At 43.9% G+C, this 22,530-nt stretch overlaps 1 protein-coding gene, 1 long non-coding RNA gene and 2 other non-coding genes across 5 annotated transcripts in view; 1 reads left to right on the top strand and 3 right to left on the bottom strand.

Annotated features, from left to right (window-relative positions):
- ALPK2 (alpha kinase 2) overlaps positions 1–4,965 on the top strand; it is a 40,789-nt gene extending 35,824 nt beyond the window's left edge. For both annotated transcript variants that reach the window (XM_046905584.1, XM_424461.7), the window contains one exon: positions 4,200–4,965. In XM_046905584.1, the coding sequence (XP_046761540.1) occupies positions 4,200–4,434 (235 nt within the window). In that variant the 3' untranslated portion in view covers positions 4,435–4,965. The remainder of the gene's footprint in view (positions 1–4,199) is intronic.
- On the bottom strand, positions 612–14,831 carry LOC124417505. Its single transcript, XR_006932419.1, has 3 exons — positions 14,671–14,831; positions 6,392–11,608; positions 612–4,772 (listed from the first exon to the last, which is right to left on the bottom strand). It is a non-coding gene; the product is annotated as an uncharacterized LOC124417505 (long non-coding RNA).
- Positions 3,677–3,737, bottom strand: MIR12294 (microRNA mir-12294). Its single transcript, NR_162066.1, has one exon. It is a non-coding gene; the product is annotated as a microRNA mir-12294 (primary transcript).
- On the bottom strand, positions 11,458–11,534 carry MIR122-1 (microRNA 122-1). The gene has a single exon (NR_031500.1). It is a non-coding gene; the product is annotated as a microRNA 122-1 (primary transcript).
- Positions 14,832–22,530: the final 7,699 nt, after the last annotated feature.

The following is a 22,530-nucleotide window of genomic DNA, read 5'->3' as shown; positions in this document are numbered from 1 at the left end:
GGAGGCCCATTTGAGAGTATTTTTGCAATGGCTTCAGACCTTTTGGGAAAATTTAAGCACAGCTATAGAGATTTGGGCTTTCAATGTTCTAATATTTTTCTGCTTCTGGTTATATCCCAGACAGTGCCACCGATAGAAATAGGCAGTGAAGGCAGCTGTTCAGATCGGCTGTACGCTGGAAAGGCAAAGGGAGTGAGGGGGCAAAGGGCAACCTAACAGCCCTGGTCCTACAGTTGTCCTCTTCATCTGCACGGCTGCTTGAAATGGCAGACCAGGGGCTGCTCGTCCCAGTACAGAGCACAGCAACATTTAACACTGTGGGGAAAGAATTGTCACCACTGTCTTTCCCATCTTTAAGACACAACAAGAACACCAAGGCTATTCCCCAAGTTTGCCTGCCTCCCAAGGTTTGCCTGTTCCCCACATCTCCCTCTTGGAAGAAACTGAGATAAAAGAGTATAGAAAAGCACTCCGGTTGCTATTTTTCTTATCCAGAGACCAACCTTTCACTTGAAATGTTATGTTGTTTTTTCCATGATGCAGTGACATCCAGAGATTTAATGTATCACCTCGCGATTGTGTTATCATTTTGAATTCATTATGAAACATTCATTGATTCAAGCCTTTATTCATAGTGGCTACAACATTTTTCATTAGAAAAACATACTTCTTCCAGTATCAATTGCTGCAAGCACATTCCTTCTAATGGCAATATATCATTCTTCCCCATGCACAGCCAATTGGCTCTGTCATGTGTATTGCCACCATTCTGTTTCCTGGCACCTGACGCAGCTTTCTGGGTAACTGCCAGTGACAAGTGCTTTTAAATTCGTGTTTTCCCTTGAGAAATTGATAGAAGAAATGGTACAGTAAAAACCCCTCACTGCATCGTTTAAAATTACTTAAAAACGGACCACAGAATGTGTTGGGAAAACCCTTTCAGAACTTACATTGTTTGACTCTTTTAGCTGTGGATCCAAAATTAACTGATTTGAAATAGCAGATGAAATGAAGTTGCATCATCCTGCTGTAAAACAAAGATCATAAGAATTTTGTTGGGGCAACGGTGTTTTCTGGAATCAGAAAATGTATGGAAAGGCCTTCATCGATGTCATCTGGCTCACTATGAGCAATTACTCCTATAAAAACACATATTGGACTAAGGAAGAGGAAAGTGAAGTGAGAAAATATACAGTGCAAGCTGCCATAAGGATCACCTTGGGCATGCATAAGGGAATATGTATTCCCTTAATGAGCAATATCTTTAAAATGTTTATTATCAATTTGTTTGATGTTTAGCTAAAGATATTGCTAGACAGTAAGTAATTTCAGGTCCTGTATTTTTCTTTCATGCTCCTTTCCTGGAAAGAACAGCTTTGCAATAATAGCCTGCCATTTGTTTTTTTCTTCATCCAAGCAAACTTGGATGTGGAAAACAAACAAGTGCAGAGAATGCATAATTACAAGTTATTGCTACCTTTGGTAGTGTGAATCCATGCCCGTGGAGATCATATATGCCATATGTTTGGGAGAACATACTTAACTCTTGGATGGCATCATTGCCCAATGTGTGGGAGTTGGAACTGGATGATCTTTGAGGTCCTTTCAAGCCATTCTATGGTTCAATTATTATATAATTCTATGAACTAGAATTTATTATATTATCCAGCTATACTTTTAACTGTATTGTTAGAAAAGACACAAAGCTGATTTTAGTTGTTATTGCCTCTGCAAATGCCTGTAGTTCCCTCAACCATTCTTTGCAGTGGTAACAAACTCACTGATGACAGTTAGGTGCTCTGTCTCCAGTCCTCTAAGCCCATACCAATTACATCCACGCAAAACACAAATATTCTGTGATCCTTAATGAATGTAAAAGCATCCATATTGTTTCTGCTTGGAAAGGAAATTAAATACAAGCCTAATTTCGCTCCAACATCGAGCTTGTGATCTGGGGAAAAAAGAAACTGGAAAAAATCATCCCCTTTCCTGCCCCTGTGCTTGCATGAGAATCAGGATGACAAATAACCTAAATGCCATGGTACAAACTGGTACTGATGATTTTGCAAAAGCCAACGTGGCAGCTATCATCAGTACTTTGTGGCCATTATTTTTCCCCCAGTTTCTCTTGTAAACCAAGCATAATAAACAGCATATACTAAAATTTCATACCTATGTTCAGCATTACTCATTACTTTTTATTTATTTGTTTGTTTGTTTATTTGGGTCCAGGCTCTTCTTTCAAATCTGATTTCTAAACCAGCACTTACGTATCTTTTTCTTTCCCCTCTTCCACGTACCGGCAGTGGAGAAACTGATGTTTTCAACATTTAGCATCCTTTGAAGTAATTCTGTTCTTTTGTCCCTTCTGTGGCAGTTTTAACCATAACTGGAAAGCGAAACAACTGGAAGTACAGTTTATCCGATGCAGTGAATCAGCTGCAGTGCTGCTTCTGTCAATAGGAGGAAAAGCCTAACTGAAAGCAGAAAAGCCTGGGAAGTGTTTTTAATGCAGCCACTGGGGTGCACCAGAGTCAGGAAATCTGTCCCTTAAGTAAAATATTTGGTATGTTCTTTGGCAAATGTAAACAAAAACAGTACAAGGCAGTGACTGGTTTTTAAATGCAAGCAGCAAGCTGGTTTAGCAGCTGTGCACGAGTGCCCACGTCTTTATCCAAGAGCAGTAAACACAGAAGGGAAGGAATCAGGAACACAGTAACCTGTGTTGTGTTGATTAACACCAGTGCTGTTCTCCAGATGTGGATCTGAAAATCTGGCTTCAAGATACTGATAGGTTTGGCTTGATCCAACATGGCAATGATCCAGCATGGCAATCCCCAACACTGGGGAGTTTAAGCCTCAGAATAAATTCAGCGCTCACCCTTCAGTTTTATGGAGGATTTAGTTTTCACTAGATTTGGAAGGTGGAATTCTGTCCACATTCAATTCATCAGCCATCTAGTCAGTGAATTACAAGAACAAGGAGTACAGAACTGCAGATTAATTTTTCTCAAGGCTTGGAATAGTCAGTAGGTTGCTGTTATTGAACAGAAAACATGAGAGCAATACAGCCTGTGGAATTTAGAAGCTGTTTCTCCCTGTTACATGTACCACAGGCTGTAACAGCACAAACGGTTTGAATTAAGCTTACAAGTCCTGCCAAATTATGACAGAGCTGCAGTCGTTGTGCCTGTGCAGAACAAATGGTGCAGTCTGGAAGCACACAAGGAGGGATGTGTGGAAGCAGTGACTAACAAACAGCAAACAGCTGGGAAATTTCAGATGCAAACCTTTGGTTCCACCTCTCTAGTTTTACTATGGTCTGCCATAAGAGCTGGAGCAGTCTGGAGGCTGCAGAGCCAAGCTAGGCTTGATGATGACTCTCAGCTTCCAAAACGGACAAGAAGCGTTACCTGGAGTCTGATAAAAAATTGCTCCTCTAAAAAGTAGGTTTTTATAAAGCTGCTGCATGCTTTGAAAATCTGATGCAGCTTAAACAGCAGGTATCAGAAATGAAGGACAGCAAGCAGTGACAGGGTAAGGAGAAAAGGGACGTATGGGCTCTGTCTTGCAGGTGTCCTAGCCTGCCAAAGAAGAGAGGGGTAGCAATGGGTGATGGGGGCTTGAGAACTGTGAAGGCTGATCAAGGCTGCTGACTCAAGTAATGCTCTAACATCCTTCTTCCCTGGGAGGCTTGGCTCATTGAGGTCTTGTAGTCAAGCCTGGCTGAGGGAAGAGCATGGCAGAGAAGTTATGTTTGAGTTTGGATGAAAACAGCCTCTGGTTCAGTTGACACCTCCCTGTGCAATCTTGTCTCCTCATCATAGTCAAAACCACTGATTACAGAGAATGGTGTAGAATGGATTTCATTTGTGTATTTCCGAGAAAAAGTTAGCCAGCAGATAATTATTTTGCCAACTAAATAAAATGATAAAGAATAGCCAGAACACAAGCTGCAGACCTAAATCTTTTCAGCCTTTTCCCCTCTTCTGCCACTGCTCGTTACCCAGTTTTCTTCACATCGTAATGGCTCAGTTTGAATATCTGTGAGTTAGTGCCTCTCCAAGCTATATGAGTGGAAGAGGCTTGCTTAGTATTTTCAAGTTGCTTATGTGTCAACAGTCATACTCTGTCTCCCCGGTGCTGAAAATGAGTCTTGAAATCCAACTTGGCTTTGTTTTTTTTCTTTGTTGCTACAGATACAAAGGTTTTAAAGGCAACTGCTCGATTTCCTTCATTGAGCAGTTCAGAGCCCTCCACCAGTGCAATAAGTACTGTGAGATGCTGGGTCTGAAATCTCTCCGATCCACTCATCAAAAACAGAGGAAACCAACATCCATGAAAAGCAAAACTCTACCAAGCTCACCAACTGTTAAGAAAACAGTGTGCAAGAAAGCAAGAGAACCTAGAGACTTCACGTCTTCAGAGCACTGAGTAACACTGTCCATCATGTGGAAACTCCTCTTGGGGATATGTAATAGTGGTAGGCACCAACATTCTTACAAGAGAATAACATTTGGGGATATTGTTATGAAGTCATCCTAATGCTGATGCCAGCAACGAAGAAAGGAGATGATTCTGTGGTGTAGATACCGGAGATTTAACACAAGAACAAGATTTTGAAGATAAACTCAGCCACCTGCCTGGATTACCTTACAACTGTTCCATGCACTGGTATCTGTATATTTTGAGTCTTGGCCATTGAATGTACCACGAGTCTCCGGAGAACATCTTCCCTTCTGTTTGTGTGTGCATGTGAACCTGTGGTTCAGCTGCAATGTAAACAACAACATGTTTAAGATGCCACTTAGTAAAAATTTTGCACAGTATTGTTCAGACTGCTTGTTGTCAAAAAGTTGTTTTCTCTCCCAGATCTTTGCATGTTGTAGTACAACCATATTACTGTTTTCATAATGATGTTTTTTTCCCACTTACATGTCTTTCAATACAAGAAAAAGCTATTAATGATTGGGCATTTGTGTCTTTTCCCCACAAGAAGATAGCTAGGATCTTTAAGGTTCTCACAATGTGATGCTATCAGCTTAAAATTCAGCAACGTGTGTGATTCTCCATAGCATTCCATGCTTCCCAAGAAAGCTTCCTTGACTCTACAGTTATCCCTGCGGCACAGTACTTTTGCACGTGTACCAATCCTATTGTAAGACAGAGGCTCAGAGTCCGCATGTTGCCAAACAGCTAGGATGTGAAATAAGCCATTGCAGATGGAGGGTATTTCAATATCTTGCAACATATAGAATAAGTAAGTCAAATGTCTTTTCTGTGTAGCGTGGAGTTGTTTTTAAAGGAACATGAGAGGCATCTTGGGACAGTACATGACTGCTAAAGAGCTTTGATCTGTTGTTATACCATTTATCCAGCATACCAGCAAAGGGTAGCGTGCCTACAGATTTGGCACATTTGCTGCCAGAGGAGGGAGCTATGCTTGTCAGAAACTGCAGCAAGTTTCCTGGACGTTGCCAGCTGGAAACCCAACCTATAGTGCCTAGCACCTAGAATAGAAAAACTAAAAACATGGCAGACTTCTTATCCCTGTATGATTACTGAATCACCACCTGAATGGAAGTTTGGAGTGCAGGGAAGGTCAGTGCTGAGGAAGATAAACGAAATCTTGGACTACGTTCTACTTTGTATTGATAAGCAGTGGGTGTCAAGTAGGAAACAAACTGTTGGGGATTAATTGACGCTAGGAAGAGAAACTTCTCTGACTGCAGTTTAGATGTAAACATCTAGAGTTGTTGTCCTCTTGAGTTATCGCCCTTGAGTGCAGTTACACGTGCAATCACATTAAAATAATTACACATTAATAGCTGTAAAAAGTAGATAAAAATTACCCCTGGTTAAAGCCAACTTAAATTTTTAACCTTGCTCTACTGTGGTTCTCACAAGTCATTGCTCTGAGGCATATCTAAGGGAAGTAGAGAACTGAGTCTTTGCCTTTTTATTGTTGTTGTTTTACAGAATCACAGAATTCTGGGGGTTGGAAGGGACCTCTAGATATCATCATCCCTCTCTGGGCAGCCTGTTCCAGTGATCCCCTCTCAGCCATCTCTTCTCCAGGCTGAACAGTCCCAGGTGTGTCAGCCTTTAGTCATAAGGGAGATGCTCCCCGTCACTCTGCACTGGACTCCTTCTAGGAAATCCCTGTCTTTTGCACCAGGGAACCCAGAATCAGACACACTATTCTGGATGTGGACTCACTAGGGCAGAGTAGAGGGGGAGGATTGCCTCTCTTGACCTACTGACCACATTCTTTTTAATGTACACCAGGGTACTACTAGCCTTCTTGGCCACCAGGGCACATTGGTGGCTCACACTGCTGTTTCCCTGTTGCCCCATCCTATTTAGTGCTTCCTTAGCTCTCTGCTCTGACCTGCAGTCTGTCTTGTTTGTCTGGCGAGTAGGAAGTCTGTGTCAGGAGTATCTTCTTCATGCTGGTTCCTCTCAGCAATCCCTTACTGACATTTCTGGGTCACAGCATGAACAGTTTAGGTTGTCTGACAATGACAATGAGCAAACTCCAGTGTGCATGTCAGAAATAGGTGGGAAATGGTGCTTAATAGATTAGCTGTCTTCCTGTCTCCATATTCCCATGTCAGATCTGTGGGGGAAAAGAATGGCTGTTAATAATTGCTGTCCTTTGTAGACTGATAATTAGGCACTCTTCCCACCTTACTCCTGCTGTTGCAGAACATACAAATATGCCCATGTATCCTGTATCACAGAGCATTTGAAAAAATTGTTTGAGAAGGAATGAAAGCTGAGAACCTAATCTCAACTCTGTACAAAGATCTGGACCATGAAATCAGACGGGGGTGACAGGTGGTTTATTCATGTTGATTGACCTGAATGGTGAGAGAAAGACTGACCTGGTACAACTATGGTTTTACCATATTGCACCTGTGTTACCAATATGCATCAGCTGGATGTGTGCAAAATTACAAGCAGTGAAGCTATCAGTAGGGTAAGCAATATTCTCACTGGGCTTTAGGTTTAAGTGCTCATTGAGTTGAATGGGAAAAAGTGCTAGCTGTTTCACATGCAGTCTTTTAATCTGAACCAGATTCTGCTTTTTTCCTTTTACATAAAGAAACCAAAGTATTGTTTGGTAAGCAAGTCAAATAAAACTGTGTCCTGATTGCAGTTTTAAAACGTATGCTCTTCGTAGGACACTACTACAGTTTATGCTGAAGCACTAATGCTTTATAATCTAGATTTTGTTGTACAAACATTGATGAAGCATGCAAGAATGGAGAGTCAACAAAACTTTTACTGAACATCTCCTCTTAAAAAATAGTTGATCAAATGAATGTCATGTAGGCATTGAGGCTACAGAGGTATGTCCCTCAAGGTGTTCAAGGCCAGGTTGGATGGGGCCCTGGGCAGCCTGGTCTAGTATTGAATGGGGAGGTTGGTGGCCCTGCCTGTGCGAGGGGGTTGGAGCTTCATCATCCTTGGGGTCCCTTCCATCCCAGGCCATTCTGTGATTCTGTGATATGTGTCCCTATAGATAAACTGATAATTTAACCTGATCTTTCCCAGTTTTAAGCAGATTGAAAGTAGCCAAGCTCCAAAGAAAATGTTTTCAGTAACACCAAATGGATGTCAGAGTGTAGATCCGTGTCTGCAAAATACTAGGCTTGTCGGTTGAGCTTTTTGCTACAGGTGTGTGATGCACTTCGTGCCTCATCACCCAGTGGAAATTGGCTGCCTCAGTTCCTTTTGAAATCGAACCCTGAGACTTCTGAAAACTCCTTCCCAATGGTCAGAAGTGTTCAAAGGCAGCAAGTTTCAATTGCAGGATTTGTGTCTAGTAATTTCTTGGATGACTGTATCATTGCAGCTCTTTGATACGTAACCTCAGCCGTAGTGCACACACCAGCTTCACAAATTGCCTGGCCCCAGGTCTCCAGGGGATGCAATTTTGGAAGGCAGCTGTTTCATTTCAAATGTCGTGCCTTGAATATATACCCACTTGATGCAGATACTGAATGGAAGACAGCATTAGAAAATACAGCATGTTTCCCACTCCATCCCTTACAAACCATATAGTAATAGAAAATTGCATAGAATTTGTAGCGGGGGAGCTTTTCAGAATAACTCCCGCAGCTCAATCTCACATAATCCAACAGTGAACTGTAGGAACACATCTACATCATGTCTTCATTTTTTTTTTCCTCTTAGAGAAAGTTCAGTGTATCCAGCACTTGTGTGGGTGTTGTAAAAGTCACGTTGCTCTGCAATGAAAAGCTCAATAATAGGTTTTTATTTGGAGTTTCAAGAGCGCAGTAGCAACAACAGGGAGAGAGGGTTAATCTATACTACTATCCTGCCACAGAGTACTAGGGGAGGGTTTGAAACTGTTTGCACACATCAGTGTTTGAACACTTTGAATGGATTTTCTTCATCATATTAGAAGTGGAACCTTGGGAGCCTGTACTGCCATTCCACCAGTGAAGTACCAGCAGTGGCGACTGATATTTTGCATTAAGCCGTGGTGTCACTGCCAATTGTAGAGCTAGTCCAGAATGACAGGCTTAATCTGCTGCTCTTTCTGGATGCTGTTCTTAGGCAAGTAGCAGATGAGGTTCACTGAGTGGGAGGAGAGAAAGAACATAAGATGTTCTTCAAATAAGAAAAATTGCAATGCCAGTAATCAGGAGAAGGGCAAGCAAGGCTGGCACGAGCTCCCTGGCCTCTGCAGGCATAATGAGGGTGGGAAGGGATTTTCTTCATTTCTCTCTCAGTCAAAAGTTGAGAAGACAAGTTGCTGCTGTGAACATTACCCAGAGGGTCGTGCAGACAAGGTCACTTTCACATTCCTTTATCAGAGCCAGAGAAAAGAGAAGGAGGTTCTGCTGTCTCGACCTTCCCAAGCTCACATGCACCAATCTTGCTTCAGCTAGCAGGTAATTGCCTGCAAAGGCCTGTTTTAGAAATAAGCCATAGCTATCTGCAGCTCTGCCCGTTTCATCGTGATTCTGCCATAAAATTTTGTGGGTGTGAAATTACTGTGACCCAGTGAATCTCGGGCAGCAGAACACAGGCTCTGGGAGTCTTTCTGTTGCCGCTGTGTTCTCGTTGCGCTAATGGATGGCTGAGGCTGTTTTGTAGCAGTGACAGAACAATGTACCGTGTTCGTGTTGGTGCTCAGTGGGCTAACAAATGCATGTGCCAGCGAAAAAGTGATCAAATCAGTGAATGCAGACGTGAAATCATTAAGTCTTTTCTTCCAACAAAGTGCCCTTTAGCAGCAATCCAGCATTTAAGACTGGCCACCAAGATCAGTCATTAAGGGCATCCAGGAAACAAGCTTCAGGACTGAATGGTAGCAAGGCTCCCCAGATAAAGGAAGCTTTCCCTTCCTTGCCTGTCCACAAGAGCCTAAGGGTGCAGGTATGTCACATTAGCTGGTGATGGCAGCTCTTTCCTAATGAGGTCTGTTTTACAAGTTTTCTTTTTACATCTTCCGCCTGCATTTCCACTTAGGAATAACTCAAAAGAACCATGCTTTTCTTTCAGATGCTGGCAGAACTGGGTAAGTGTTATTTGCTGTAGGTACCAAATAGCATAGTTCCTACTAGGGGTGGCTCTGCAGTGCTCCAAACCTATTGTTCTTCTGGGCCTTTGTAATGTTAGCCAACTAATAATCAGCATAATTCTTGCAAATGGATTGGCATGTGAATGCTGCTGTGCTGCCTCCAGCAGCAAGTAACACCCGAAATCAGCACAGCTGTAATACTGATCTAAACTTTATGCACCTGAACAGGATCTGTGCAGTGCCACAGCCTGAACTGCTGCACCGTGTTGGCAGGAACTGCACGTTTCTGTGTGTAACACTGCCAAAGTGGTTTTGGAGCAGTTGCTTTGGCTCCAGTATGGCTGGTGCTGGGCCAGGTTGCATTTGTTGGTTGTCTATATGGTATGCTTACCTGTCCCTCTTGATCCTACCTCTCAGTCTGATCTGACCCTGAGTAAAGACAATAAAGCCTCCTTTATTTTACTGAACCAGCTTGAGTCGGAACCCTCATCTTCCTCTTCTGCCTTTGAGCACCCCACTCCTCATGCTTCGTGTCATCATCTGTCCTTCCTATGACCACCATCTCACCTCAACCTCTCCTCTACCTTCTCTACCACTGACCCCGCTCCTTCTCCTTCTTTGTGCCTGATGTTTATCTGAGACAGCACATTTGGAAGGGAAAACAGCACGTCAGCAATGGCTGTGATCATGGCCGAAACAATCCATGCTTCTGGAATGCAGGACCTGTGGATCTGCAAGGTGAAATGACACCAGGAAGACCCAAAACTGACAGCATCTGCATCGTGATCGCCTCCATAGTAACGTTATCACCAGGATTATTCCAGAACCTTCTTTTGAAGATACCAAGACCAGAACTGAATTTTACTACACAATAGTGTAGTTTTCCATCAGTTTCCAGCAGTATTCATTGGTAGTGGCTTCTCCACAACTGTAACTCATGGAAGAAAACAACGTTTAGGGAATAAAATTAAATAACCTATTAAAGATGTTGCGTGTAATAGACTTAGTTGCAAGAAGAAACAGTGTAGTATAAGAACATACTTATATTCCAGCAACACTCTGCACAATAGTGAAGTACAGTCATAGTAAGTGTCCTTTCCATTCTGTATGCCTAATTACTTAGCACTAGAAGTGCTGGTGAACTACGAGCATGCTGAATAAAGTTTACAGCTCCCCTTGCAAATGATCAGAAAGCAGTATTCTGTGAGCCTGAGTCTTGGATTATTCAGTGGGATTTAGGCTTTCCAGTGCAGCGTGGTTGCCAGGCCTTCATAACCTGTTTGGGAGCTCCCACCACTGACTCCTGTTCTTCACAAGAGTTTTCAGAGGAATTTCCACGAGGAAATTGTGACCTCCCCAAACTCAGATCATACATAGCATTGTAAAATAGAAGGGACTGGAGCTGAAACCTGAATAAATCACGTTCCCTGTTAGATGTAGAAGCTTCTTATCAGAATTCTGAAGGATGTTTTGTTTGAAAATCACAATCATCTCAGGCAGTTATTGTTTGAAACATATCTGCTTTACTTTGGTGCAAGAATAAGAACCAGGCTTTGACTCCACCAGGTGATTGGCTTCAGTGCTCCACAGCTACGGCCAATCCAACAGGAAAAAGAAAATCTCAGGCCAGCCTTGTTTTGCAGAGGCTATCACGGCTGCACTGACTCCTATGAAATCAGCACTCCTAACGGTGGTGCTGTGACTCCTTTAGGTGACTCTTGAGTGCTCTGCAGTGGGAGTCTGGGGAGGCGCATGGCAGGGTGTGCTTTTCCCACGTATGACTGTGGGTTCACTTGCAAAAGAGTCATCCTGACACGGAAAAAAAGCTCATTTATTCCTCAGTACAGCGGGTAAACATATCGCTATAACTTACATGCTTCTCTGACTTGAAGTCTCATCTACCAGTAGCTATTTAGTGTGATAATGGCGTTTGATAGATTGGACACAAACACCATTGTCACACTCCACAGCTCTGGCAGCAGATTGTTAGCCCATGGGAGAAGTAATTGGCACACAGCACGGAGGCCTCAGCACGGGGACTTCAGAGATCTGCAAAACACAGGAAGAGACCACGTGTGTGCATGCTTCATACGTAGTACCTCAGTGTTCTCACCAAGGGTGTGAGAAATGGGACTCGGCGCTTTAGCTGCAGTAATCTAAAGAGAGAAGTAGCTTTAAGTGTGCATTTATAGGCAAAGGAAATGGACAGGCGGCTTGAGCAAGTCCTCGGTCTGGTCTTAAGGGACTCTGGAGAGAGGGATGAATCACTCTCCACAGGGACTGGTGCCTTTCTCACTGATGGAGTCAGCTCAGAATAAGTGCTTTACTTTTATTGAGCTTCGTTAGATCATCAAGTCAATATTTGTTCCCCATAGGCATGTCTTTGCCAGCACCTTAAAGCCAGCTGGTCCAAGACCGAGGTGGTCTTTGCTTCTCCTCCTCATTCACATCCAACAGTGAAGTAAGCAGTGTAACTGAGGTACACAACCACTGTTTCCTCTTCCAGAGCAGTTTCCTTGTTTGTTTGACAGGACAGAGTGCTCTTCCATATTTAATCTGCAGCTGAGATAACATTTCTGTATAGCATGCCTATTCATGAGGACTGGTCTAAGAGCACAGACTGAGTATCACATTATGCACAGTGATTTGCTAAACCAGTTCAGTCGTGTGTCATCAACACATCTGAATATTGCAAACCTGGAGAGAAAATAGAGGAAGAGGAGCACAGGAAAGGAAGCAGGTTAGAGAATAGAGCCTGGGTAGCCATGGTACCTTGCTCTTCTTTGCATCCACCTTCTCCTTAGTCTATAAAGGGTGTCACCTAGTGTGATCCCATCTGCAGGAGCATTTTGGGTACTAACTGGAAGAAACAGTGACCTATGCAGATAGGTAGCTTTGTGAACATGCAAGCTGGGTAGTGAATGTTCATCAATGTCTGTCCTAACTCACTCCCCTGGTGCTGTGTCATTCTCACACAGTAACAGCCTTAGCACCTCTGCTTTATTCCCAGTCCATTCTGTCCTTGTTCAGAGCAAGCAGTCACTGCTCTGAATATCAGCTTCTGGAAGAAGGAGAGGCATTCCCTAGCATGAGGCATTGGGGAATGCTGAAGTTGGTGAGAAGTGCAGGTCTGTGTGCCTCAAAAGAAGAGACTGAACAGGCAACTACCACCAAGTCCACTGAAGCACTGGAGCTGGGGGGGGGAGGACATGGGTCTTAAGGGAAAGGTACAGCACAAGAAGCTGCTCTCCAGATGAGATATGGACTGATGGTTACCACAGAAACAGCAGCCCTGGTTTGAGGAAGTAGCATGGAGTGCAACAGCAAATGGTGAGGTTAACGACCTGGGCTTCCAAACGCTGATTTCCGTATGCAAATCTTCAGAGAGGGAACCTTAGCTTGCTTGCTCCATTCTACAGCAGTCAAAAGCTAAAGTGCCAGCAGAGGGGAGATGCACGAGCTGTCCTGCTGCCCACGTGGGCTGAACACACCTGAACCACCAGCACACCCTGCACAGTGTAACAGGTATTTTTTTCTGCAGTCCTAACCCTTGGATGCAACTTTGTCCTGTGGTTGTTATTATTATTATTATTATTTTCTTTTTTTTCTGGAAACTTTCTCATAAACACAATCTATTTCAACCTGTGTGGATCTGCCCATGCAGACTGACAGCCTGCAGAGCTCTGGGCCATTTTAACCACTGATTTACAAATGCATGTAACTGCACCTATGAGTAAGCGTGACTTGGCAGCACGAGCTGAGTTCTGAGCAGCCTGTGGCTGGCAAATAGCAAAGCTATGAGTGGCTGTGAGCTCCTTACCGTGTTGGATTGCTTTGGTTTTTGAACATGATTACTACAGCTGCTCTGCTATGCCCACTCTTGTCAAGGAAGTACGCCTGTAGGTGCTCGAGCAGGCCTGAGACTTTTCCAAGTGCTTTTCGCCTTGTACTGGCTTTAAGTCTCCATGTGCAGTGGGGGAAATGCATACACAGAGTGGTGGGGTGGTTGCAGACCCACCCACAGGTTGTGCCACCGGGAAATCACAGCTGCAGAGGAGCCATGTCCAAAGGAAGGAAAGGAGATGGGCACATCCCATGCATCAGAACGGCACTGAGTGCTTTGCATTAGTGATGGGAAGTGCACAGTTACACCCAGAACGTTTGACATCTAGTCAGGATGCAGCTTGCATTTGCACACTTGAGGTCTGTGAGGATATTTTTAATGAACGTGTCTCTGCTTTAGCTGCTGGTAGTTGGAAATCAATGCCAAGAAGATATACAAATACCATACATTGCTTTCTAACATCAACAGGTAGTAGTGGTCTTCCCCCACCTTTCCCAATACACATTTTACTCAGCATTATATCTGCATCACAGAAGAAAGGTAAAACAATCCTACTCCACTTAAGCCCTCCAACCAGAAGTGAGGCAGTCGCTGGCGCATCCAGAGCCAAGAGCAGCAGTGCTCTGGCAGAGGCAGCTCAGGGCTTCGCTGTGAAGTACAGATGACAGCCAGATAAAGAATGCAACTGCAGCAGGCAGCTTCATAGTTCCACAGCTACGTGGAAAAGGGATTATTTCCAGGAACAAAAGGTAGTGAAAGAAAGGAACACTGCAGCTTTCAGTACTGCGGCGGAGCAAGAAAACCCACAGCAACACGGGAGCTGCAGTACAGGGAGAGAGCAAAAAACACACATTGTCACAGGAAAAAACCTGCCTTTTGCTCCTCTCCTATTATCAGGACGTTCTGGTCATGAAGATCATCGCAAACATGAGAATGTTTCAAGAAGCATCCCAGAGTGGATCACAGCATTTGTCCTCTCCATGCCTTCAGGTCCCTGCAAGCCCAAGGAAGCCTGGCCACGTTTACTACCAGCTGTATTTTCTTCCTAAGCCAACCTAATCCCTTTAATAGAACGTGTGGGCTGAGATCGCCACGAACAAGACATTAAATCCTGCTAAACTATTCGGGCCACTTGCAGATAGTTTGTTATTCCAGAGTGCTTCTTATTCGAAAGCCACTTGGATATTGACATTGATAGTTGGAAATCGTGTTATTCCGTTCTATCATCCCTTTTCCTCACGTGAATCAAGCACGGGAAGGCACTTACCATTGCAGACAGGGGGTCCCGTGCTGTGCCGTTGGGATCTGCCAGAACTGAGCTGCTGTTGTGTGACGTTTTGCTGAACATCGCTGTGCCCGGATAGCTGGAGAACCTGGTTTTCTTTTGCTGATCACAGCAGTGGCCAGCTGTTCAAGGCCTCTGTTTCCAGGGGACACCTTTGCCTCGCCCTTTATGGGATCCTGAGGTTTTAAAGTAAACAGTTCATTCTCTTTCTGATAAGTCATATTAAAATATTGATCCGGGGGGAGGGGGGTGGCTCTCACTGCACAGAGCCAGGATCTCCTTTATTCAAAAGGAGTAAGGGACGGGACAAAAAGACACTGAAAGCTCCCTTTTCTCTCCATTTTTTAATGTGGGTTTCGTTTTCCAGCATTCCTATGACATGGGGGAAAAGCATGACTTCAGCTGAGAACAGTAATGGCTAAAGCAGGAATTATACGCAGGCTCCAGGACCTCACCCAGATAATCAGCATCCAGACCACTGCATAAGCCTCCAAATTTAGGGTGTTTTTAATTGCACATTTTTGGTGTAGGCTACTATGGGATCTGAACCTGAGAGTTCTCTAAATGCAAGTTGAGGTCCCACTCTCATGTTGATTGACTTGCTTCTATTCCTCCGGAATATAAAGATTTTGTAGCAGATATAGGGAAAATCAATGTTGGAAAGAAAAGATTAGAATTTTCACTGTAACGCCTCACACAAGCAAAGAATCAGGTGGCCTTACTTCTTTTGGATGGATGGATGGATGGATGTGTCCGTTTGGCAGATGAAAAACACTGGAAAATCAAACGTGGAAGAAGTTTTTTACCTTGCATTCTTCTTGCATTCAAGCCTGAGTACCAGCAGACTCCAAACAGAGCACACATAACGCTGTCTGTCCTTAAGATACCTTACCTCACCACTACCAGAGCAATGTTGTTACCTAATGCATACGATATAATGGCATTGCTATACCATTTCCAGTTTTGCTAAAGATTTCAGCTAACAGCAAACACAAGTGAATAATGCGACAGGTGAAAGATAGTTGGAAAGTGAAGAGTGAAGAAAGCACATCCTTCATCCTCTGCGCTGGGGTGTTGGAGAAGGGTACTGAGTTAAGGGTTTTGTAAGAACACAATCCTAGACTGCTTGTTTTTAGTGAACAATGTCTCATCTGGGATACATGCAAAGAAGGTGGGATTAATAGTAGCAGCAGCAGCAGTAGTAGTGGTAGTTCATGGTCTGTTGAAATAGTAGAACAGGACCTGGGGAAAACACTTACTTAAAAAATCCTGGTATAGTTATACAAGAATCCCACGTGCAAACAAAACACCACATGTTGTTCTGAAAACACAGAGGCGCATCTACAGGAGGTGTCTGTCAATATGCCTATTGAACACGAGAGAGCAGGAGCGCCTCGAGGACAAACAAAACAGAATGCCACCATGTTCTCCAAAAGCAGCAGAGAAAGCCAGCATGTCCTGCTGTCAGTCACAGAGGAAGCACCACTTACTTGGTGTTTCTGGGGCTGTGTTTCTGAATAAAAGCTCCTCCTGGTATGCATTGCACGTCCATCCAAGAGCCAAATTCTTGCCTTGAAAATATGTAGGGATGACCCAAATTGAATCTATCGTTTAATTTCAATCTGACTTTGAAGGTGGTGTCGCTCAGAGCAGAGAAGTGGGCCCTGTGAGCTCCGAACGTCCCTTCCAACCCAAAGTTCTGTGATGCTCTGTTTTTTTGTGTGCAGCTGCTGTTAATTCGTGTGTCACTGTGCCAACACTGACATTCGGTCCACCCAGGGGCTCTTCCCTGTCATCTATCTTGTATAAGATATGGAGGATGTAAAGTGCAAAACAGAACTCTCAGGAATGTAACCATTCCCACACGGAAAGAGTGTAAGAACCCCAGGACTGAAGGAATGATAATGCAGAGGTACATGGGTTGCTCTGAAAGTAATACCTCCTATTTATTTCCAGAGAAGCAACAAAATACAGGAAGAGCAGAGTGACTCCATTTGATAGAGCAAATCCTCAGCTACAAAATACCATTTTTCACCATAGTCACCACCATGAGGTGATTCACATGGATGAGATGACCAAGATGCTCTTTATTTCATGGTGTGACAGCTATATTGTCCTGAACATGGCTTGTTTTCCATGTTGCTGTTGCCACTGCCCATGTTGTGAACCAACATAACACAGGAGGCATTACTTTTGGAGCAGCCCTTATGTAAACAGGACTTTCCATTCTGGGAAGCTTTTCACGTTGGAAAGTTTTAACAAACAGTAAGAAACTGTTCAAAAAGGTTTTTTTAAAGCACATTTTGACTCAAACTGGAGACGTTCAAATAAGGCACATCCTGAAAGGAGCTTCCCTGAGTCCTTTTTTGTTCTTTTTATTCTACAATCAAAATCAGAATAGTATAAAATTTCCATGGGAAAAAAATAATATATCAACGAGAAGGGCCACAGTGTGCAAGAGGAAGCAAGAGCTTTCTCTTCCCCATTGGGGAGTCCAAACCCCTCACGCTATCCAGCTAGTTTGCCAACAGCCCCAGGTCAGCGCCAGCTGCAGTTCTGAGCAATGGGAAACTGGGCCTTCAGCTGGTAAGGGACTTCATGTTCAGGATTCTGACCTGAAAATCATGATGCTGTAAAACATAGAGACATAAAAGGGAAGTACAGTGGCACCAGCCCAAGGAGACTCCCATTCTCCAGTCCTGTAGAACAGATAAGTAGAAATTGTCTTTCCTTGGACTCCAGCCTCTGAACCTAACTGTTGCAATGATGATCATTCACATATGAGAATGTGAGCTGCATCTGTATGGATTTTCACCCCAGTTCTATCTTTAACGAGCATAGAATCAATACTTTCAGTTTTATGCTGACACAGACTTGGCTAATCCATCTGTAGGGAGCCTCACCAGCTTCCAGCTGTGGGCATAGCTTGGTTTAAAACACTCAGACTGATCACAGCCCAGGTTTTAGATCAGATGCTTTGATGTTGAAAACTGACGTACATTGAATGATGTATCTGAATCTTCCCTTTGGTATCAGCTATTCACTTCAGCAAAGCTGTGCTGATCTTCGTCTCTTTGGGATATGACCATATAATTGCTACAAGAATTCTTGGTCTGAAAGTGGGCAAAGATGGTGTTTTTTTATCTTTCTACTGAAACTTTTACACTATTCAAGGGGCAACAAACTTCACGAACATTTAAGGACGTCTGCTTTGCTAGCATCACTGCTGCAGTATAACAGACAAAAGTGAAGTGCATGTAGTGCTAGGGCAACTTATATCACAGCAGTGAAAATGATGTGACCTTTCTTAGTCAGTGGTAGGGGTTAAAGATTACCTATTCTGGTCATTCTGACTACTAGAAAGAGAAAGATTAACTTAAAGCAGTATAAAGTAGAGCAAAGGTATTTAACCTGGAAGCCATGATCTCTCCTGATTACTTCTCGGGCTCAGTAAACGAAATTGATTTGAATTTCCCAATCATCAAATTCATTACATCAGTTCTGGATCATCCTGGCATTCCCCCATTAAATTCACCATCCGACAGGCCAGACACGAGTACGTAAGGCTAAGGCTGATCTTCAGGTTAAAGGTGTAAAGTCTGAATAACCATGTACTGTCCATAAGACCTGTGTGCTTCTCCAGCAAAATGGTTGTGGATAGAATTAAAATACGTGTGCACATCCTCTCTCCCTTCCTGGATGGCCCAGGAGGTCCATAAGCCTCCCTCTCTAGATACCACCTACGTTATATCTTCTCTGAACTTGGGTATCAGTTCACTGTGCTGCTGTATGATGATTCCTTTTGGTCTGGCAGTCATTAAGTGTATAGAATTCAGACACCATGCCATGAGGTTTTGCACTCCTTGTACCAGCCCTCCAATGTCCACATTTTCAACTCTCTCCATAGCACATCAGGAACTGACGTGTTGGACATGTTGGATGCTGAAAGCTTAACCTTAGATCTGTAAGTCATAGAATCATAGACTCATAGAATGGCCTGGGTTGAAAAGGACCACAATGCTCATCTAGTTTCAACCTCCTGCTATGTGCAGGGTCGCCAACCACCAGCCCAGGCTGCCCAGAGCCACATCCAGCCTGGCCTTGAATGCCTGCAGGGATGGGGCATCCACAGCCTCCTTGGGCGAAGTATGAGATAAATATTTCTGAACTACAGCTCTAAGTCATTTAGGAGTCCAAATCCCAGCAATACTTAATCTTCAGGACTTGACAGAATAGGCCAAGCCTTTGCCCAGCAGTGGCCAATGTCACCAACATAGAAAGGAGGGAAAGAAACAAAAAGGAAATAAACAATGAATGCAAAAAGATGAGAACACGGCGCATGGCACCTCCTCTGCTCTTACCTGCTATTTGCTATGATTTCTCCGTGAGTGGTGAGGTTCATTCTAGGTGTGAATGGTTACAGTGTGCTGTGCTTTAGGTGAAACCTTTCTGCTAATACATCCTAAAAGAATTCGGCGTAGCCTTCAACATAATCTCTTCTTTTTGTCTTTCAATAAAGAACAATTACAGGCTTAGAAGGTGGCTAAAAACCTGGGAAGACAATGGTTTTGTATTTCTGTGTTGAAAAGTTGAGCAGTTGTTCTGCCGTCAGTTTGGCCACGTTGATGGTGACAGGAAAAAGAGCTCCTTGGAGCTGGGCTACGCACCAGGAGAGCACTGAGCCAGGGGGCAGCCAGGATAAGGATACTGAATACAGCTTAGGGGTTGCTTTTTTCTCTCTTATTTGTTCATAGATCTATAGAATGGCCCAGATTGGAAGGCACCCCAAGTATCATAAAGCTACAACCCCCTGCCACAGGCAGGGCCACCAACCTCCCCATTTCATACCAGCCCAGGCTGCCCAGGGCCCCATCCAACCTGGCCTTGAACACCTCCAGGGATGGACGGGGCATCCACAGCCTCTCTGGGCAGCTGTTCCAGCACCTCACCACTCTCACAGTAAATAACTTCATCTGACATCCAACATAAATCTTTCCTCCTTCAACTTAAAACCCTTCAGGTGATCCTTCAGGTTACAAACTCGTTTACTGTCCTATGCAGCACGAAGTTGAGTTTCACATGGCTGTTCTAGGCCTGAATGCCATAGCTCTGCTGAACTGGGACAGCTGTCACAAAGTCCTGTTTTGATGACCACAATAGAATAATCCATTGTTCTTTTGGCTCATTTGTCTCTTTGGGAATTGCATCCCTGTTGGAGTATGGCTGCAGGGGAGGGCACAGGAGTTCTGGGTGCAGCTGATTCTGATTGCTCAGATTAATGAAGGCAAATTGCTCAGATTAATGAAGGCAAATTATGACTCTCTTCATGTGCTAAGAAGAAAATAGGACTAAAGCTAGTCCTGTGAGAAGAGTTGAAGAGCTCTTTCAAGAAGAGAAGTTGGTTGTATTTGTAACTGGTGAGTGCTGTGGGAAGGATGTTCTTTCGGAATGCAAAAGCTGGTTCTCAGTTTGAAACCTGTTATGAATCCACTGGCTGTTGAAAATGGATTCAGGAGTTATATAGTTGCTGAGACAAAGTGAAAATGAATAAGTCTTCACTATTAGCAGGTGTGAGGGTGACTCAGGGACCTTTCTAGAAGCCTCAGTCCTTGGATTCTAGGTGGATAGGTCTTCAGAACAGTCAGTGTTAACTGGAGAAGGTTATGTAGTGCACTCAGTATTAAATTTACTGGATAGTGACAGCATTAGACTACTTGAAACTGCTCTTATGGACTGACTCAGGTCGAGGAAGCTTGCAGTTGATGAAGCAGGAAAGGTTTGTTCTGGGCTTCTAATCCTCAGTTGTAATGTGAACGCTCAGTGGTGCCAATAGTCTGCAATTACAATTGCAGGAGTTATTGTTCCCTTGCCATGTGTTAGATTTGATGCTGTTTATAGAATGGACATATATGGGTAGAAAATGAGCTGGATTTGAGGTAAATCACCAGAAAACTTGCTTCCCTTCATCTTAATGCATGGAAGTGTACATAAAATGGCTGAGAGTGGAAAAATAAGTAAGTGTGATGTTAATTGAATCAGTCTTGCATTTCTTGGGCAGGTGAGATAGGCTGGGTGCTGACCCTTGGGTAGTTCTTGTGGTTAATACTGGAGGAAGGCTTTCCTAGCAAGGCTATTCAGGGCAGAATAGTGCAACTTTCTTGAGATCAGCTCCTGGCAATCTGTGTATTTGCAGTCCACTAACAGAACAGCCTGGCTTTGCCTGTGTGCAAGCAGCCTGGCTTGTGGTGAAGCTGAAGAGGTTGGATTCGGATGGGTTTTGCAGAGGAGCTCTTACAGGCTGTACAGCCTTTTGAGGCCCGCTACTTAAGGGTGCACATCTCTGAACCAGTTGGCTGAGTTTGTCACTCTCTGACATGGACTGAGAACGAGTAACAGATGTGTTTAAATCTCGACAAAGCTGATTGTATGTAATTTCCAAAGACACACGTGAATGAAAGACCAGAATACTTCCTGGTCATCGATCCAGCCCACTGGAAGGGGCTGCCCGGGGGGCGGTGGGCTGCCGTCCTTGGAGGTGTTCAGGGAAGATGTAGGTGCTGCACTGAGGGATGTGGTTTAGTGCTCAGTATTGGTGGCGGATGGACGGTTGGATCGGATCACCTTGGAGGTCCTTTCCAACCTCGGTGACTTTGTGATTCTATGATATGTCCTGGGTTTAAATGGGTTTAATAAGGGCAGATTACGTTCGTGTTGGGTTCTCAGGAAATGATGGCTCTTTCCTGCCCTATGGACCATGTTTAACCACAGCTCAGTACATGGGCCTTTTACCCTGCAGTGGATGGCAGCCTATGTTAATGTTTCTTGGTATCTTGCATAAATCCTCTGCAGAGCCCTACAACACCAGAGTCCAAAAAACAGCACCTTTTTCAAAGATTCTTTTTCACTCTTTAATGGCTGTGCTTCTGCTGGTGCTTGACAACGTCCTACCCTGTCCCTCATTGGAAATATCTGCCACGAAAACAGAAACATGCAGTACCGTGGCCCTCCTTTGAGTGTTTTCACAGACACCATCGATCTGCTGTGTGCAAATGTAGTCTTGTTTTTGGAAGAGGCAGTTGATGTGAGAAGGGAAGGGTTTCTCACCTCTCCTTGGTGAGGGAGGGTGGTGGGCACTCTGTGCGTGAGCTCATGTGGGACTCCTGGTTGGTGTAAAGCTATTAGGAATTAAGTGCAGATAGTGGGAATTGGCTGCCTTTGCTGTCACATAACAATTCAAATGGCCAGGACTTTAAACTGATGGCTGTGACTGCACTGGTTTGCCAGGTTATACAGTGCTGTGATCAGAACACACTTAAAAAGACAAATCAATCCGTAACTTCTTCCATGTTATTTTTTTCTGTGCTTCATTTCTTAATATCTCTTTTCTTTGGTATCAGTGGCCAAAAGGGAGATGGGTTTGGCCAGCAGAGTAGTTCGTAAAGTCACGGAGGTAGGGGAGTGGGGAAGAAAACTGGCTTGCAACAAACGCCCACTTGAAATACTTAAATATTGAAAAGAAAACACATATTTTGAAACTCAGCTGAGGTGTTACAGTAATCTTTTCTTAAAACAGAATTGTTCTGTTATCGTTTGTGCAGAGACCGTATTCCATATCCCCAGCACAGCTCCCACAATGCAGTACGACGCTGCTCCTTGGCCGAGCCACTGACTGCAGCCTGCTTTTGCTTCTCAGAACAAAATGCATGCACCTAAGCTACAGTTTTCTTTAAGCTGCAGACTGTTTCAGGTACACTGAGTCTGAGGGGACTCATCATGAGCAGAAGCAGCTTGAATTTTCTGGCTTTTATTTTAAAAGCTAAAACTTTCCACTGGCACAAAATG

Source organism: Gallus gallus, chromosome Z (assembly GCF_016699485.2).
Source record: "Gallus gallus isolate bGalGal1 chromosome Z, bGalGal1.mat.broiler.GRCg7b, whole genome shotgun sequence".
NCBI lineage: Eukaryota > Metazoa > Chordata > Aves > Galliformes > Phasianidae > Gallus > Gallus gallus.
Note: the sequence above shows the minus strand (reverse complement) of the source record. Positions and strands in the feature narration are given on the sequence as shown.